Source organism: Akebia trifoliata, chromosome 3 (assembly GCF_017979445.1).
Source record: "Akebia trifoliata isolate Shusen 1 chromosome 3, ASM1797944v1, whole genome shotgun sequence".
NCBI lineage: Eukaryota > Viridiplantae > Streptophyta > Magnoliopsida > Ranunculales > Lardizabalaceae > Akebia > Akebia trifoliata.
The window spans coordinates 48,604,557-48,624,346 of NC_141377.1; the positions used below are offsets into that span (position 1 = coordinate 48,604,557).

General features: G+C 33.0%; 1 protein-coding gene across 1 annotated transcript; it reads left to right on the top strand.

Annotated features, from left to right (window-relative positions):
• The first annotated feature begins 9,230 nt into the window (after window positions 1–9,230).
• Window positions 9,231–13,464, top strand: LOC147407568 (putative cinnamyl alcohol dehydrogenase 6). Its single transcript, XM_086436213.1, has 6 exons — window positions 9,231–9,436; window positions 9,547–9,660; window positions 10,864–11,091; window positions 12,003–12,291; window positions 12,506–12,659; window positions 13,040–13,464. The coding sequence occupies exons 1-6, from the start codon at window positions 9,342–9,344 to the stop codon at window positions 13,267–13,269; spliced, it is 1,110 nt and encodes a 369-aa protein (XP_086292339.1). The 5' UTR covers window positions 9,231–9,341; the 3' UTR covers window positions 13,270–13,464.
• Window positions 13,465–19,790: the final 6,326 nt, after the last annotated feature.

Sequence of the window (19,790 nt, forward strand, 5' to 3'; positions counted from 1 at the left end):
AGAAAAGGGAAGAGAAGAGAAACTCAATTTCTCTCCATCATGTTTGGATTGATAGGAGAGAACATAGGACAACTTTAGACTTTTAAAATGGGTCACGTTCCAGCACCCACCAATTTGCCCAACATGTTTTGTCCTACATGGGTTAGAAGTTTTGGAATGGGCTGATTTTTGGTGAGGATGATCTCTATGATGAGGAGATCATCATCACCAAAAATCAGCTCATTCCAAAATTTCTAACACCATCACAAATGGTTAACAAAAAATGGACGGTCCACGATTTTCAACTTGTAAACATAGGGTTAGAAGTTTTGGAATGGACTGATTTTTGGTGAGGATGATCTCCTCACCATATAGATCATCCTCACCAAAAATCAGCCCATTCCAAAACTTTTAACCCATGTAAGACAAAACATGTTGGGCAAAATGTTGGGCAAATTATTGGGTGCTGAACATTTCCCTTTTAAAATATCTTAAAAGAGATCTAAGGGTAAAGTTGGCATTATAAAATAATTTGAAAGGGTTTCTCTCCATTTCTCTCCACTTTTGGAGAGAAAGAATTCTCTCATTTTCTCTCCAATTCTTTTCTCTTTTCTCCCAACTTAACAATCCAAGCATAGAAATGGAGAGAAACTCATTTATTTTCTCTTCTCTTCTCTCTATTTTTCTCAATCCAAACACAACGTTAGTGAGGAAATGTATAAGCTATTATTTATTTATTTATTTAAAGAAATTACTATTTATTGAAGAGAGAACAAACTCCAAAATCATGAATTTGTTAAAATAAAAGTGTAGATTTTTTATATTGAACCCATGTTCACCACACCTATTTGTCTTCCATGAAAATTAGATGATAAAAGGATTTAATTTAGAACATAAACTCATTTTTTTCCATTTCATTTCTACTTTTGGGGATCTTGATTTGATTAGGAATTCAATTTTCCTATAATGAAAATTTAACTATCAAATACTTCAAAGAATATCGGATCCATATTATTAATTGTATAGATTATATATATTTTTAAATGCATTGTTCCCCAATATTAATTGGAGGGTGATTCCCGTTATCTCTTAGGATGTTCGAGGATTTTAAGTCAGGATCACTTGAAATTACAGGTTGGGTGAAAATGATTAGAGGATTGAAGTTTTTTATATTTCTAGCATTTGCTCAAATTTACAATCCTTAGCAATTTCTCTATCTTTATTTTCTGCTTTTATATTCATGTGAATTTGATGAATTATTCCATTAATTGGACATTATTCAAATATTTGTTTTCAGATAGATCATGAACCATATATCAATCTAACAATTTCTAATATTAGAAAAATCAAGACCACCCATGCATTTCTAAGTTCAAGAAAGCTTTGAAATTTTTCGAAGAGAGTGGATTTCTATTGTTGTTTATTCTCCTAAATCCATAGATTTGTTTTGGAAAAGTCTTGGTCGAAAATTGTGACCTAAATAGTTAGCAAACAACATCAAAGCCTACTTTTCAAAGGAAAAATATGTTAGAAGAATCTTTTTCTCAAAAAGAAAAAAGTGCTTTGATAGGACTTCACATGAGCTAAAAAGAGAATATGCCCCACCATTTAACCTCTTTTGATAAATTCAGTGCCCATTGTTTACTTTCAGAAGGATTGAGACTGACAGGAATATAATCATGTACAAAAACCGAAATGTATGAGTGTAAATGGGCCAAGTTTGGGTCAATATAAAGCCTTCCCAAGTCCAGTCCAACATTAATGAAAGTAGTACAAAGATGGGCCTATCACTTACAGGTCCAAGTCTGACCCCAGAACGTAGCCCAAGACCAAGCCCAACATATTTATCTTACGGGGCTTGCCCAAATTGCAAAAGTCTGGAAGTATCAGTGATGACTTTTCAAGAATATAAGTATATGGTATCTGGGACATTTCCTCCATCTTATCATGTATAGAAGGACATAACCTAACATACAATTTAACGTGAATAGTTAGAGGAGTACTAACAAGTTTTTATTATTCCCAAATTAAACCTTTCTACCACCTTACCAACATATTAATTTCTTCTGTGAGACCAGTATTTTTTTTCCTTTTTCACGTCTCTCCAAATTTTCATTCTAAGAATTCTTTTAGTGGCACTAAAATCTTTCATAAAAAATAAAAAAATATTCTTTCATCCGGATTTTAACAATCCAACTCATGCAAATTTTTGGCAACGACCAACAAATCATCAAAATACTGGTATAGGGAAACACACACAAATATACCTAAGGGCAAGCTAAAGTAGAGATAGAAGAAAACGAAAGAGCAAATAATAAACACATTCGACAAGAAAAAAAAAAAGAACAGAGGAAAATGATTTCGAAAAAGCACACCCGAGATAGGCATGACACAACAGTTGACTTTGAAAGATAGCTTCAAAGAGATACAAACTACACTGTTCGAGATACCTCAAACAGACGCCCCACACGAGCAAGGCCCTTAAAAAAGTGGACCATGTTAGAGACAACTTACCTAAGAGAATGCAAACTGAATGAAAGAAAGCGGTTCTCCAGGCCCGGATGCCTTGAAGGGCTACAAAAACTGGATAAGAAGGGGAACTGCACAACGACTATACTGTTTCGCTTAGTCATGTTGCAAGGATCCCTACCCACATCACGACACGCTTTTATTGAGGACTTCCTAAGGGCGGAAACTCCAGTTCCTATAGCTTACTGGAAAACCACCTTGCGAAATCCCGGACTGTTGTTTATTGCTTCCTAAAAAAATGAAACAATAACAACAAATGAAAATCACTAAAGTGGTCAGCATGAGATTCAAAAGTAGAGATAGCAAAACTAATAATATCCAACCTTTCATTTTGATTACCTTAAGTCATGCAGAGAGAAGAATGTTAGCTAAATTAGAAATCTTCAAATGAGTAAATAAGTGCTTTCTAAGCACCTTTTGCCTATTAGGTATTCAACTAATTCCCAAGTATCATTACTATTTTTGTTATTAACTGTTAAAATAAATGTTAATAAATGTTGATTAATATTTATTTAAAATTGATTCAAATAAAATTAATTTAGTTTATTTTAAAATGATATTTGAAAGTTACTTTGTGGTTGGTGTACTTTTTTGTTAAAGAAAAGTAAGTATTTTTAAAAAGAATATTTTTATTGGTTGATATCTTTTCACATGGATTAAAGTTTGTAAAAGTTCTTTTTGGCTCCTTTTTCAAATATTTTATAAATCCCACATTATTTTTTAAATGTTTTGAAGGGATTTTTAAACCTATAAATAAGAATCTATTCTCAACTCTTTCTTCATTCCAAAAACGCTCTCCTTGAGAGCTCCTAATGGCTTCTAGTTATATGGAAATTTAATAATTTTTTTATATTATATATATATATATATAATAAGAAAAAAAATAAAAGAAAGAGAGAGAGAAAAATTAAATATTTAATAGGGTCGTCCAATTTTGGATAGGCACCAAGGCCGATCCGAAAGGTGTCAAAAGGGCCTATTGGGTGCTTAACGGATTCCTTGATCCGAATAGGTGCCTAGTAGATCCAATGAGTTTCATACCTATTGAGATTTAAAAAATCATTTACGAATGGATGTGACTTTTGTAATTGTTATCTATTTATGGAGATCAATTCTGTTAAAAATAATTTAATTAAAATTTTTTCTACAAAAAGGAGGCATTCGTGTATCTGAGATTCTGTGTGACAAATTTTCTTAAAATAGTGCAAATTTTCTCAAAATATACAATTTTGATAGAATTGGGCTCTATTGTATCCTGAAGACAAGTTCGCCAGCAACCCATCTGCATCTTCGTGTTCAATCGGAGTGGGGGCGTCTATTGTCTATCAGACAACATAGATTACTTTGTGCCTCATAGCAATTTTCAAACAATTTTTATAACATTAACAACATCCTAAAAGCAAGACTGATCTCTACTTTCAATTATTAAAGCAAAAGCAACCATATCTTCAAATCCATAGCTGACAAGGGGTTTATGAGATCTTCTTCTCTACCTACAGTGATGTTAGTTAGTTATGCTTGACTAATAGTCTCACCACATGCATGTTCTTGAGAAAGCATATGTACAACATCTTCTCTTGTAAGTTGTTTAGTCTCATCTAACTCCACCTAGATTGAAATTCTTTCTACATAACAGCTACCTGTTAATCGACCCATTCCTTATTCAGATTTAGTGTATGTGCTTCATTAAAAATGACAGATCCCTACTATTAACAACCTTATGTCCAATCGAATCCTAAAGTATACATCCTTTTATGGTCTTCTTATATTCAATAAATATGCATTGTTTGGCCTTTGGGTCCATTTTAGATCGTTGTTGTTCTTGCACATGAAAATAGTCTAGACAACCAAATATGTTCAATTTTTAATGGAAAATGTTGAAACGACAAAAAGAATTGACTGTGATTCTCACAAGTCTGACCTGGGATGTGCACATAACCATAGATGTGTTTCCTCGCGATGCGAGTAAAAACAATCTACGGTTATGTATGCATGTCCATGTCAGAATTGTGAGAATCACAAAAATTCCTGTGTCACCCCAGCACGACTCAAAAATAGTTAACTAGTTTACCTATCCAAATCACTTGAGAGCCTTAGCAATGATAGTTGATCAGGTGACCTATTAATAGTATAGCATGCCATGTCAACAACTTCAGCCCAAAAAGATTTTGGCAAACATGCATGTAATCTCATACATTTTACTCTCTCTAGAAGAGTCATCGGGGGCGGATGTAGAGTGGAGGCACTTGCCCCTACAAAAGTTTTCAAATTATATGGATTAATGTGCTATTGCGATAGATTTTAGTGGTGGATAAAGAAATTTGCCATTATTGCCTCTACAATTATTTTTTCCACTCTTAGTTGCCCCCCACAACTATTTTTTTCACTCTGAATTGTCCCCACAATTTTTTTTCTACTCTTGATTGCTCCCACATGAGCAAAATCCTGGCTCCACCCCTGAGAGTCATGTCCATCTTTTTTTGCTATACCATTTGATTGTGGATCTTCTAGTGTAGTAATTAGAGTGTTTAGTGATCCCATCATTTTCGTGGAATTTGATAAATTCACTAAGTTTGCATTCCAATTCATTATCTGTCCAATCGTACTTTACCTATTTATTTGTTTGCTTGTTGATTTTACCATTAGTTTCTACTGCTTAAACTCTTTAAATACCACGTTCTTATGTTTCATAAAGTAGATCTATACCTTCTCGGAGAAGTCATCAATGAATGTGACAAAGTAGAATGCTCCATCTATATACGGAATAGTCTCAGGTTAGCTAACCTTGTAGTATTTTCTATAAAAACTATATTTTCACATTATTCTTAAATATCCAAAACTATTCTCTCCATCTTGCGCCCAACATTTGAAGAGGTGTTCATTACAATTATGGTCATGCAAGAAATGGGCCATGTACAACTAGTTGGAATTGAGGGTCTATAATTTGACATGAAAAGTGGGTAGGAAAATGATTTTCCTCAGTGTAGTTTCTTTGAAATTCATCTTCCCACCTAACAATGTGATTTTGAAATTTCTACGCAATATGGGCTTTGGGTGGCTTCCCACGGGATTCACGCGTGTGGGTCATAATTGGGGACATTAGATACGCCAAAGTTGTGGTAGATGGATGTGTATTTTAATGTCATCAAATATTTAATGCTACCAACAGTCTGTCATCACAAGGAACTTGTACTCCTCAGGGATTCACCGCTCCCTAAAGGCCTTTCAATGGATCGGATAAGAACTGAAACCGAATAAAAGTCGATATAAAAGAACTAAAGTCTTTTTTTTTTTTTTTTTTTTGATTCTTAGTATACGCTAAATCAATCGAAACCAATATTTTATTTAGATTTTGATTACAAGAATACATCCAATCAAATCAAAATGGGTACGTTGGCACCCTTAATTAATTATATTTATTAATGTGAATTAAGTTGGTCCAATTGTGTGAACCCCCACCCCAGGCTAGAGAGGACCTACTTATAAAATGTAGAAGTAATTACATTAACGACCGCCCAAGTAGTTGGTGAAGGAACCCACGGATATTTTTATTATAAATAATGTTAAATAGTGGCGTCAAATTATTACTATAGGTTAAGTTGACGTAAACCAAACATTAATAGAAAAAAGATTTCCTAACTAATTTTGTAAGATTTCAATTCTTACTAAGCGTCGTTGAGTTCAAATGGATTACCAAATTGGCAAATCCAAGACCACAATCCTCTAGATTTCATGGAAAAACTCTGATTCTAAATAAATAAATTCAAAAAAATAAAATTCAAAAGTTAAGTTTTTTGAATTTTTATTTTAACGTTCATAGAATTTTTTCCTCTACATCCTTTTAGTGTCATAAGGTGAGTTCAATCACGGTTAGTAAGATTTGAAATCTTACTAAAATTAATATAACACCTCGGCCATGTGGTTTAGATTGATTTGAAAAAATAATATATAAAAAAAATACTATTTTTTTATTGGATGTCGACTTTTAAAATGGATTATAATTGAACTCTCAAATTTAAAAACAAAAGTATACTCTCTCTTTTTGAGAGTTTTTCAAATTTTGTGGTAAACAATTATGTTTTTGGGATCATGTGGATGTGTGGTTCATATTGGTAGGTGATTGTATATTTGTATGAAAATGTTGTAGTGACATTCAAATTGACATTGATTCACACATTGAAGACATTGAGGTGTGCCCAAATTCATAGGTGCTTTGAGTGCTATTTTGTTTACGTAAATATTGTTAACCCATAGTGATTGCACAATCCCATTGGAGGATTGTTTGGAATTTTTTTGCAATAGTCCTTCCATCTTAATTTTTTTTATAATCTTTATACTCTTTATTAATTAAATACAAATCCAAACACAGTCATTTTCAATTGAAATAGCAAAACATTTTGTCTTACTAATGTGGTAAGATTTTAATCCTTACTAAGGGTCATTTTACTCATATGGATAACCACATCACCAGTCCAACACTACCACAGCCCTCTAAGTTTCATAAAAAACTCAGATTAAAAAAATAAAATTCAATAAACAATTTTTTTTTTTTTTTTAGCTTGATCCTAGTTTTTGAAAATTGATGGCTACCGAACTTCCAAATAACTCTCAAACTTAAAATTGAAATACAATGGTGAAAAATAACTATTTTTTTGGGATTTGTATTTTCAAAGTTCATATACTTTTGTCCGCTACAATATTGAAGTATCCGATCATGTTTTTGAATGCCACAAGGTGAGCCTAAAGTTATTTGGAAACAATAAAATATTTTAGAGAAGCAATTTTCCTACTAAGTAAAATTTGAAATTTTATTAAGGGTCGTTGAGTTCAGATTATTTATTTAGGTTGTTAATAAAATTTTATTTAGGTTTAAGATTTTATATGAACATTTTTTTAATTGTAAAAAGCTATTGAAATTTTTTGAATGGGTGCTATAATATTTTATTCTGTTGAGATTGTAATTAAAGACAAACCTTAGTAATAAATAGAGAAAATAGGTGAATGGTTGAGAATAAGTAAAAGTTGGAGTGCCAATAGAAATTGTCATTTATTTTTTCTTAGATTCTTTTATTTTAGGTTTAGAATTTTATATGACGTTTTTTTAATTGTAAAAAGCTGAGTGCTATAATATTTTATTATGATGAGATTTGTAATTTGAAGCAAACTTTAATAATAATTGAAGAGTGTGTTTTGATCTTTAATTGGGGTGTGATAATTAATTTAAGTAATTGGGATGTAATAAGTAAAAGTTGGGGTGTCAATAGTCCTTCTCTTAAAATATCTCTTACAGTAAAAAGTTGAAACATCTCTTTTTATTTTTGCAAGTTAATTAGATTTTTTTTTCATTCATTATCATTATTTTTATCTGAATTATTTGAGAAAATCATTTTCATTAAAAAAAAATATTGTTTTTTCTTCATAAATTATTAAATTTTATTTTCTTCAGAATCATAAACCTTAGTTTTGGATTGTCAATTTGGTAATCCATTTGAGCTCAATGATTCTTAGTAAGATTTCAAATCCTACTTAGTAGGAAAAATGTTTATCTAAAATATTTTATTATTTTCAACTAATCTTGGACTCACCTTGTGGCATCTAAACACATGATCGAATGCTTCAATATTGTTGAGGATAAAAGTATATGAACTTTGAAAAAATAAATCCCCAAAAAACGATATTTTTCATCGTTGTATTTTAATTTTAAGTTTGGGAGTTATTTGAAAGTTCGGTAACTTTCAAAAACTTACATCAATGTTAAAAAAAATTATTTCTTGAATTTTATTTTTTTGATATGAGACTTTTGATGAAATTTAGAGGGTTGTGGTAGTGTTGGACAAGTGATGTGATTATCCATATAAGTCAAAAGACCCTTAATAAGAATTAAAATCTTATTATGTTAGTAAGACAAGTGTTTTGCTATTTCAATTGAAAATGACGGTGTATGGATTTGAATTTAATTAATAAAAAGTATAAGGATTGTAAATAAAATTAAGATGGAGGGACTATTGCAAAAATATTCTAAGAAATCTTCCAATAAAATTGCACGGTTACTCTGCTTCAACAATATGCCCGTCAACAAAATGGATTGTAATTGAACTCTCAAACTTAAAAACAAAAATATAATCTCTTTTTGAGAGTTCTTCAAATTTTGTGATAGACAGTTATGTTTTTGGGATCAAATGGATAGGTGGTCCATATCGGTAGGTGATTGTATACTTATATGAAAATGTTGCAATGACATTGATTCACACATTAGAAAACTAATTATGGGTAGTGGTTAAGAAAACTAATTTCCAATTAATGGCTTTTTAAGAATTCGAACCTGACCAACCGATTGAATGAGTAAACAGACGACCGATTACTTTTACTTTAGGTAGGAGAAATATTATGATAATAAGAGTAGTAAATTAATGACTGAGTACAAATAGGATTGTGCCACGTGTCTTGTGTGTGCGAGTCTTGGTCTTGGAGACCCTTTATAATCACGTTCACTTTCCATATTTTTGTGGACATTATATATTAATAATTAATAACTAATAAAAATTAGACCGAAGTCTGAAAAGTCTGAACAAGTGGTTGATTGATTCACTTAATTAAAGTAGTGAAACTTGGAAGTCAATGTGCATTTACGTTGGACTGCGAGTAGACATATGGGCAGACAGAAAGATGATCCAAACGGGGCCTTAATGAAAGAAAATATATTTATTAAAAGTTCATAAATAAATAGAAGGATAAGCGAAGAGCAACGTCCCACTCCCCTACTCCTCACTCCCAAGTCAAGCGAGGCCCCTTTTTCAAAGTTGAAGCTCATCTTTATATTACTAAGGTGTAGAATGACTCAAGTAACCCCAAACCACACTCAGATCGTCTCTGGTTGGGCAGCTCATGACAACTCTGGCAAGATTACGCCATACACATTCAAACGAAGGTAACCTAAACTTTTGAGAAAAAAAAAAAATGAAGCTTAATTTGTTTTGTTTTGGGAAATAAAAATATTTTTGTTAACTAATTTGTTTTATAAATTAAAACTGTTGTTAGAGAAAATGGAGTGGACGATGTGACCATTGAAATCTGGTACTGTGGGATGTGCCACACCGATCTCCACCATGTTAGGAACGACTGGGGGATCACCATGTATCCTGTTGTCCCTGGGTAAGTTTTTTTTAATTATTATTTAATTCTTAATATTGCTTCAACTATATATGTTTCTTGATATCTGGCCTTTATGATTTATGATTTACGTTCATTGAACTTCCCAATTTTGAAAGGTTAGAATTTACTATTTTGAGGGTGTGGTGGTGTCTCAACCGTTGAAAAGGTAAGGTACCACAGGAAATATAAATACTACAGAGGATCAATTCCAAGCTAATTGGTACTATGTGGAACGGCCTCCTAATGCCCTCCCCCCTCCCCCCTCCCCCCTCAAAGGGAGCAGATCCTCTCTAGTCTCTAGTATGCTTTCCCCTTGTAGTCAATGGCGGAGCTGGTGGGGGCAATTGCTCCAACAGAACAGAACTTTGAGACACCCCTATGTTTTCAACTAATTACATGCCCCCATTTGTCCCCACACCCTCACCTCATATACTAATTGGAAATGACCTAAATATCCTTTTCTTCAACATCTAACCAAAAACCTCTGAATTTCTCTCTAAAACCATAGTTTGCCCTCACCACAAGAAAATCCTGGCTCTGCCCCTGCTTGTAGTTCCATTTAAGTAGTAGAGATTGGCATCTTGAAAACAAAATCTGACACTTTAGTCTTGTATGGATCATTGTGTAGATCAGATTTAAAAAATTAATTTTTTTTTCAAAAAAAAAAAAAAAAGAAGACATATTTTACAGTCTGAGAAAGGATTTGAAATGGACGGTCCATGACCTCCAATTTTCAAACGAAGGGGATTTTTGTGGTGTGTGATGTGGCTCTCCCTCGACCGTCAAATGCCACTACAGGGAATTGCATACTACAGAGGATCTGCTCCCCCCGTCAAATTTCCCAGACGGTATATGAACTTTGACGCCACATGGTGGCGTTAGTTATATCATGAGGAACGATGATGGTTTAGTGCAGCAACAACCAACATTGAATATGATCTGATGTGTATCAAATCCATTATTTTCAATGGGATTCAGATACTTATATTGAGACCCTATAAAGAACAGATCCAATAAAGTATCATACTGAATAGGAGAATACTTGTCTCGAGCCAGATTTGAGGTTCCTAAATGCAGATCCAAATTGGATTTGAAATTCGGATTTTTTTTCCCCCCCTCTAAATTGTCTTTCAATCAAAATATTTTTTTCCTAAGAAATCGTACACACAAGTATTGAAATAAATTTTGGTTGATTTAATTTAGGCATGAAATTACGGGTGTGGTGACGAAGGTAGGAAGCAATGTGACAGAATTCAAGATTGGAGATCGAGCCGGGATAGGATGTCTAGCAGCTTCTTGCTTGGAGTGCGAATTCTGCAAGGATTCACAGGAAAATTACTGTGACAAGATTCAATTTACATACAATGGCATTTTCTGGGATGGAAGCATCACCTATGGTGGTTACTCCAACATGATTGTTGCTGACAAAAGGTAATCAATCCTCTTTTTTTTTGGGCCCATTAAAGGCCTGTTTGGATTTTGTAGGGGGGTTCTGTTTCCTAGAATTTCATAGAGAGGAGCTTTGAAAAACAGAAACAACAAAATGTTGAAAAATCACTGTTTTTCATGAGTTTAAGATCTAGACTTTTAATAAATATCTTAAAAGTATTTTGATGATTATTTAAAAAAATATATTATCATCCAGAAATTATATACATTTTTTTAGTTCTGTCAAATTCTTGCATTGTTTATTATATATTTTTATGGGTATTTTAGAAATACCCTTATAAAATTGATGATATTAGGTTTAACCCTTATAAAATGCAAGATTAAGTTTACCCCACTTGACCATAAGTCAACATTGCATTTTCTTGATGATTTAACTGGAATTTTGATTTTGATTTTTTTTCTGCCAAATGCTCTCCAAATACTTGAATTATTAAATCAAAAATTCACTTTTAAATCATCAAGAAAAAGCAACGTTGATGACTTACAGTAGTTGAAAGCACTTTTCAACCATAAAGTTCCCTTTACTCTTACTCTTGGGGTTGTTTTATAAGCTTCTCCTAGGAGTCATGTATGCTACAGCCCAAAATCTCTTCCAAAACACAAAACCAAACTAGTACAAAATAGTTCATTGCTTATTTCTTTCTTTTCCAATGGATCTCGAGCAGTTTTCAATATGTGCTTTATGTATAAATCCATGATGGAAAATGCTTTGAATTTTGATGTATAGAAGTCAGCAATGGAGCTTGTTGGTCCAACGAACTGTTAACATATCAAAGTCAAGAAATCAAGTCAAACACATTTAAAAAAAAAAAAAAAAAATCTTATATATAAGGAAAATCTTGTACAAAGCTAATTTAGTTTTCCTTCCTGGTCTGGGTTCTTTTGATGCGAAGGTATGTAGTGCACGTGCCAGAAAGCCTACCTATGGATGCTGCAGCACCTCTATTGTGCGCAGGGATAACAGTGTTCGCACCCATGAAAGATAACAATATGCTTGAGTCACCAGGCAAGAAACTAGGAGTGGTGGGTCTTGGAGGTCTAGGCCATGTGGCTGTCAAGTTTGGAAAGGCCTTTGGCCTCCACGTCACCGTCATCAGCACTTCTCCCTCTAAAGAAAACGAAGCTAAAGCACGTCTTGGAGCGGATGACTTCCTTGTCAGCACTGATATCAAACAAATGCAGGTACTTTACTTACTTAATTATAATATGATATAAAACTTTTCTATCTAAAGATAGGGATGGTCAAACCAACCAACGGTCGAGATGGGAGACAATCAGATCCACACGAAAATCTTCCCATCTCAGCCCTTCAATTATATTACTTACTGATCAGGTCGTAATATATATGTTTGTTGTAATTAATAATTGGTTGTGATTTGGGAATGGGAGGAGACAGGCAGGAAGCAGGAGTTTGGATTTCATCATAGACACGGTAGCAGCGAAACACTCACTGGGCCCCATATTAGATCTACTTAAGGTGAAGGGAACTTTGGTACTCGTGGGTGCACCTGATAAGCCTGTGGAGCTGCCTTCTTTCCCCTTGATATTCGGTACATATTCCAATCATCAATTTTATTTTAATGAAAATGGTATCCCTAGACCTTTTTGGATGGGTATAGTTGAATCTCAGATCAACCAATCACATGAGCTCGTATTGTGGGCATCCCCAATTTACAAAACTAACCTCATTGGGCTTCATGCAATTGGTTATTGGTAATCAGGGATTCTGTGAAATCCTGGATTGGTTTTTTTGTAATGAAAAATCTCTCGAACTAATCCCTATGGTTGAATGCCCAAATCCGACAACACACAATAGGATCAATCAAGAGACCACCCAATTTCAAACAATATCAGAGGGAGCAAACTTCTAGCACTAGTTTTTCCAAGGTTGTAAACTTTTGTAGTAACAAGGGTTTGATTTTAATTGTAGGCAAAAGGGTGATTAAAGGTAGCATGACTGGAGGAATGAAGGAGACACAGGAGATGATGGACCTATGTGGAAAACATAATATCACTTGTGATGTGGAGATCATCACTCCTGATCAGATCAATGAAGCGATGGACCGTCTCTCCAAGAATGACGTTCGATATCGCTTTGTCATTGACATTGCGGGCAAGTCGTTGAAGCCTAGCATTGCATCTCAACAATCGAAATTCTAGTCTTTTGTGTGTGTGTGTGTGTGTGTGTGTGTGTGTTGGGATGTTTGGTGGGGGGAGGTATGAACTATGTATGCATACTTTGAATTTCTGGTCGACTGTCTTATGATTGATATCTTAGCCATTAGTTTACTTGGACCATCTAAGTTATTAAAAGACCCTATGGACTTCAATCAAGAAATTTATTGGGCTGTCTAATTTATAGAGAGATATTACGGCTGTTTTAGAAAGTGTAATGATTTTCTAACTCAACTCTCACAGACTAACTCAGAAACTCACTGATGTGGCATATGCAAGAATTGTAGATTTTTCCCTCGGATATACAACTGCACATCCCTATAAAACATGTGTAGTTGTGCATCCAGAGGAAGAAATCAACGGTTCTTGCACATGCCATGTCAATGAGTTTTTAAGTTATTTTGTCGAGTTGAGTTAGAAAATAAGCACTCTTCCCAAAATAATGCCTGAATTACATGTTAACAATAAGAAATTCTACCATCACTATATATATAATGGGAAGCGTTTAAAGTCATTATAGAGAGTCAAACGAGAAACATTTTTCAAAATAGGGGTTAAAAAGTTTCGAAATGAATTGATTTTTTGTGATCGTGATCTCCATGATTTTTCAAAAATTAGCTCATTCCGAAACTTCTAACCCTAATTTACAAGTTGAAGAATTGTGGACCTTCCGATTTTTATTAACCACTTTTGATGGGTTAGAAGTTTCAAAATAGACTGATTTTTGGTGAGGATGAAGTTCAACATTCAAATTCCTAGCCAAAGTTTTATCTTCTATTAGTTTAAAGTTTTAGAATGAGTTGATTTTTTGTGAGGATGATCTTCTCACAATAGAGATTATCCCCACAAAACATCAAACCATCATGAAAATTTTAGCCCAAGACTTTGGCAACCGAAGGCTACTTATATATAATTATATATGTGGGGCGGTTCATGAGATAATAACTGTGACAAAATCTATGACAATGATTTTTTGTAAACCATTTTTGATGGGGGTTAGAAGTTTTAGAATGGACTGATTTTTTGTAAGGATGATCTTTATGATGATGAGATCATCCTCACCAAATCTGAAACTTCTAACCCCAATTTATAAGTTGAAGAATGTGAACCATCAATTGTTTTGTAAATCACTTTTGATGGGGTTAGAAGTTTCAGAATGAACTGAATTTTGGTGATGATGATCTCTATGGTGAGGAGATCATCCTCACTTCTAATCCATATAAGACAAAAATCATTGTCATAAATGTTGTCACAATTATTGTCCTATCAACCGTCCCCTATATATATATATATATATATATATATATATATAGGGGACGGTTCAACAGCCCTAAAGTTTGCCAAGTTTGGTGCCAAACATTTTTCAAAATATGGGTTAGAAGCTTTGGAATGAGCTGATTTTTCGTGAGGATGATCTCTATGATGAGGAGATCATCCTCACAAAAAATCAACCTATTCCAAAACTTCTAACCCCATAAAAAATGATTTACAAAAAAATGTTTGGCACCAAATTTGGCAAACTTTAGGGCTGCCGAACCGCTCCCATATATATATGAAGCCCTAAGGAGAGCCAAACATCTGTTTTTAGGTGATCTCTATGGTGAGGAGATTCTCCTCACAAAAAATCAGCACATTTTAAAACTTATAACCCCCCATCAAAAGTGATTTACAAATAATTGGCGATCCACGATTCTTTAACTTGTAAATTGATGCTATTATTATCAAAACCACATTCACTTAAGAGAATGAAACATGTCATAGCCATTACATCGAGTGTGATCTAACGGTGTACACGGTTAGGACGCTTTTTGCCTGCCTTATTTTGTCTGCCGAACACTTCCCATATATATATATATATATATATATGAGTTGGGTTCAACAATCAAAATTTTGTCTTATATGGGCTAAAAGTTTTGGAATGAGCTGATTTTTTTGTGAGGATGATCTCTATGGTGAGGAGATCATCCTCACAAAAAATCAGCTCATTCTGAATTTTCTAATCCCATCAAAAGTGATTTATAAAGTAATGGTAAAAATTGACGGTCTATGATTCTTCAACTTATACACACACAAGTGAATTGAGTGAAATGATTTATGTAGTCCAAGATGAGATGACTCGAGCAAGTCAACACGGTATATATTGAGGGGTGGGAGATGAGACGAAATACCAAGTTTTAAAACCATACTAGCTTCCTGTTCAACATTATGACTTTCCCTTTTTATTTCTCTCTTTCAATTTTTGTCAAAGGATTCCAATACCCGCAGTGGTTCACTAAACTATTAGCTGATGGTTGGTTATATTTTAATCAATGAATTTTGACTCAGTATAATGTACTTAGCAGTAGGCAAAACTATTAACTATACAATAGATCAGGACCGAACACGTATCCCCTGCAGATTATTTGTTAACTAAGTGGGAATGAGGAATTTCTCTCATGTTTGCCAATAATAATTAAGAGAAGGAGAAACAAGATACCTCAAATTTTCCATACATTGATGAGATATGGTCTAACACATTGGGGATAACGATGCAGGAATGTAACTGATGACGTGAATATCGAAAATGAATAATCATGGATCCCTACGATCAGAAAAAAAAAATAATAATAAAAGATTGTGGAAGGAGAAAGAGATGATGGATTGAAAATGAAATTGATTAGATTAGAATAACTTTCCATGGAGGTGGAAGAACTCGAAGATAATATATATTTTGGGATAAAGATGAAAGGTTTTTGGCTAAAGGTTTAAGATGATGAGAGCATATAGTCCATTTTTCATTTGTGTATTAGAGAAAATCAGGGTGCAGGGGTGCATGTCATAGGTTTGAAAACGTGGAGGGGTATGCCTAGATCAACTTTTCTATAATCATTGTATCTACAAATTAAAAGAAAATGAAAATCTTGAAATTGATAAGTGAATCCTAGTGATCATCTCAGCCATATTTGTAAATGATTGAAAATTAGTTTTGGTATGATTACATAATTATGTGGTAAAAGATATATTACTACCAATGAATCAATCGATAACAAAAATACAATATATTGATCTCCAATCAAGGGACCGAGCTGACCTTCTTCTCCTTGATATTCCATTTTCTCAGATTTTCTACTGATTCAAAGACTTGATCTAATTTATCTTGATGCAACATCTCATTTATCTATTTTTTTAGAATACGTCATTTTTTACATTTTTTCTCTTTGTTTATTCCATGACTGAATCCACTCTCACTGTTTATAAGTTTATTAGTGATTTCTCCTCACTTTCCTTAAGAGAATACTTATATTTAATTAGAAAGATTACTTGAATAGAGTGAGACACATCTCTTTCATCTACACTATTTAGAGTAGAAAAATTATTTTTTAAATTTAGACTTCAGATTGAAATTATTCCAAATTTACTACCAAGTACTCATAAATTGCAAAAACCATTATTGCAAAATATGGTAATTGCAACATTTTACATTTTACGGTATTTCATGGTGTCCCAAGCATGGTCATTGTTTCTTGGATTTATTTATAGTTGTATCATATTTTCCTTTTCATATATATAAGTTTATTATCATTAATTTTATATTCTCCTCCAATCCAATGAAAGCATGTTTGAAGACACTTGAATTAACAAACATATGCTTTTATATTGACCTAAATAACATAATTGAATGAATCCTAAAAATCTAAATAGGACTTTCACGATACCAATGACTCAATTGATTACATTAGAATTAATTAAACAAACTTAAAAGATTTATATATAAAAATGATAAGGTGACAATTGGACCCAATTATGTAATGTCCATAATGCAACATATGGGCCTAAGAGATGAACTCAATTTATCACAATTGCAGTGGTTGGTTACACACACTTCAATCATACGTTTGTGTCCCACCACCTTATTCACGAGAATTTTGCTTGGATCAAGCATACTTTTCATTTTGCATTTTAAGTATCATCACATCTATCATACCTGATATATTATAAAGTTTTGTTGATAATTGAAATCTTGATTTAAGTATTAACTGTAAATTTAAAATAGCTTGAAATCAACTTATCCTGTTTTCTTCTCCTTTTCATCTTATTTGTTTTCAACTATTTTTTTTTTTTTTTAGTCATCATGGAAGATGGAAGAGAAAAATTCGTTTGTCTTCATGATGGCAAGGAATGATATGAACTTAATAATTTTTGAACTCACAACAAAGATAAAATTAGATCATATTTATTAATGAAAATATAAGAATTATGACAAGTTCTTTGATATAAACACCTTACTTAATATTCATACATGATGACAGGAACTTGGATGAACTTAATAGTTTCCGTAGTCATAATCAAACAGTTCACAAAGGATGTAATTATGAATGCAAAGAAAAAAATGGTCACAACGTGTTTGAAACAAGCAAGTTACTTGACATCCATATGTCTGAACATCACCCGTAAGTAAAATTTAACTTTTACTATTACTTTTAATATTTATTATTAATTTTATATCTTATTTTGATTTCTTTCTATATGAGGTAGGCCTGGTTGTTCTCGGCATAAAAAGCCACCCAAACAATGAGGTGAGTGAAAATTTGTTTCTCTCGAACCAACCGTTGTCCTATTATTTATGTGGTGACATTTATTACGCAGTTACCATTTGGATTTTTCATTTGAGAAGAAAGGCATGGCCAGGGCTATTAAGAGATACCCCTTATTTTCAAATAATTACGTTCTTATTTTCCTTCCCTCTTGATTGGACCTTCTCTCATAAACTAATAGGAAATGACCTATATATCATTTTCTTCTACTTTTTACAAAAAAAAAAATCTCTGAATTTCTCCGCAAAGCTATTCATCTTCAAGCTCTTCAAGTATACCATTAACTATAGTTTTTCCCCACCCATGACAAAAAATTCCTAGTTCTGCAGCTGCTCATCTACTTAAAAGAATCATGCAATGCAATGGATGACAAAGAGCATGATTAAATGAACTAATTAAAGGACCTAGTTTTTGTGAACAGGCGATGGGAGATGGACTTTGGTTGGTGCAAATGACAGATTTCGAATGCAAAAATAAAGATTAATTAGCAGTTTCTTTTGTTTGAGTTTATTTTCTAAGTTTGATCCATATAATAATTATAAAACTCATGAGAGTTTATGGAATAAATTAAAATAAATTAATATAGTTTATGATTTTATAGGATAATTATCTAAATTTATTTCAATAATTTCTAATGCCACATCTACTTTCGTACAGACCATTTAATTATATAAATTAGCATAATTTCATTATCAAATTGATAGATTTGCCCACAATTGTTGGAAATTTTAACCCATCCCACCTCTTCTCCAATCTATGGTCATCTCCCTTCAAAGGCTCAAAAAACCATCAAAAAGTCATCAATGGCCACCATGACCACAACCCTAACTCCTCAATCTTCGAAGTCCAAAACCTTTTAGATAATCAATATTCCTTCCATTGCCTTCCCATCACCATCTTGCCTGCAAATATTTGACTTGTTTGAACTTTGAAGAGTTCATTGTCGTTCTTTCTTAATGCCCCACGCCTTTCAATCATGTGATTAATGATTCAAATCATTGACATGAAAAATAAAGTAATTGAGATCAACCTTTGATCCAATCGTCAAGATGATCAACCCTTTACAGACATCAAAATCAAGCATTATAAATTGTCCATCTCAACGCTTAATGGTCCAAATAGTCGAGATCAACTATTCAATGTCACTCAACCATTTTGACGATTTTATTTTCATCTTTATAAAAATGAGGGGATTAAGAAAGAAAGATTTTGCTAACTTCTTGTTAAGTTATCACCCAAAAGTTAGGAATTCTTACCCATTAAAAAATTTTCCTGGAAAAATAGATCCAGAACATCACTTGTTTGAAGCCTATCAGTTAATATTTCTTGATTGATAGCCTGATATTGTGGCATTGTAATTATATTTTTGGGGTCTAAAAGCTTATTTGTCTTTGAATAAAACCCAATTTCTGAATATTATATTGCACTAGTAATTGGCATGTGTAAACACACGTCTTTTAAAAATTAGGATTTATACCCAATCAAAGATTGCCAATATGATAATCCATGTGGATCTCACAATATTTTTTAAGATTTGAAATCCAAAAATTATGGTTTCTGGGAAGTGGATGTGTGGGCTGGAGAAAGAAAATTTCTCTTTTATTACTTACATCATCATCACCACATGTCAAGTCGGTGTTGGGTTATGAGCAAACAATCACTCGATAAAATATTTATCCATTTTTGAAACAAACTCTCTCTCTCTCTCTCTCACTCTCACGTTTTAATATGAATGAAACCTAAAGAAGCTCGAGAGGGTATTAATTTGCTCACTCTCTCATTCTAAAAGGATCGAAAGAAGCTAGAGAGAGAGAGAGAGAGAGAGAGAGAGAGAGAGAGAGAGAGATTGTCAAAAAGCCTCTCTCTTTTCAATTGTTTCTTCGAGCAAGATCTAACCTAAAGTTGAGATCGTTGAAAGCCCTTTGTCTCTCA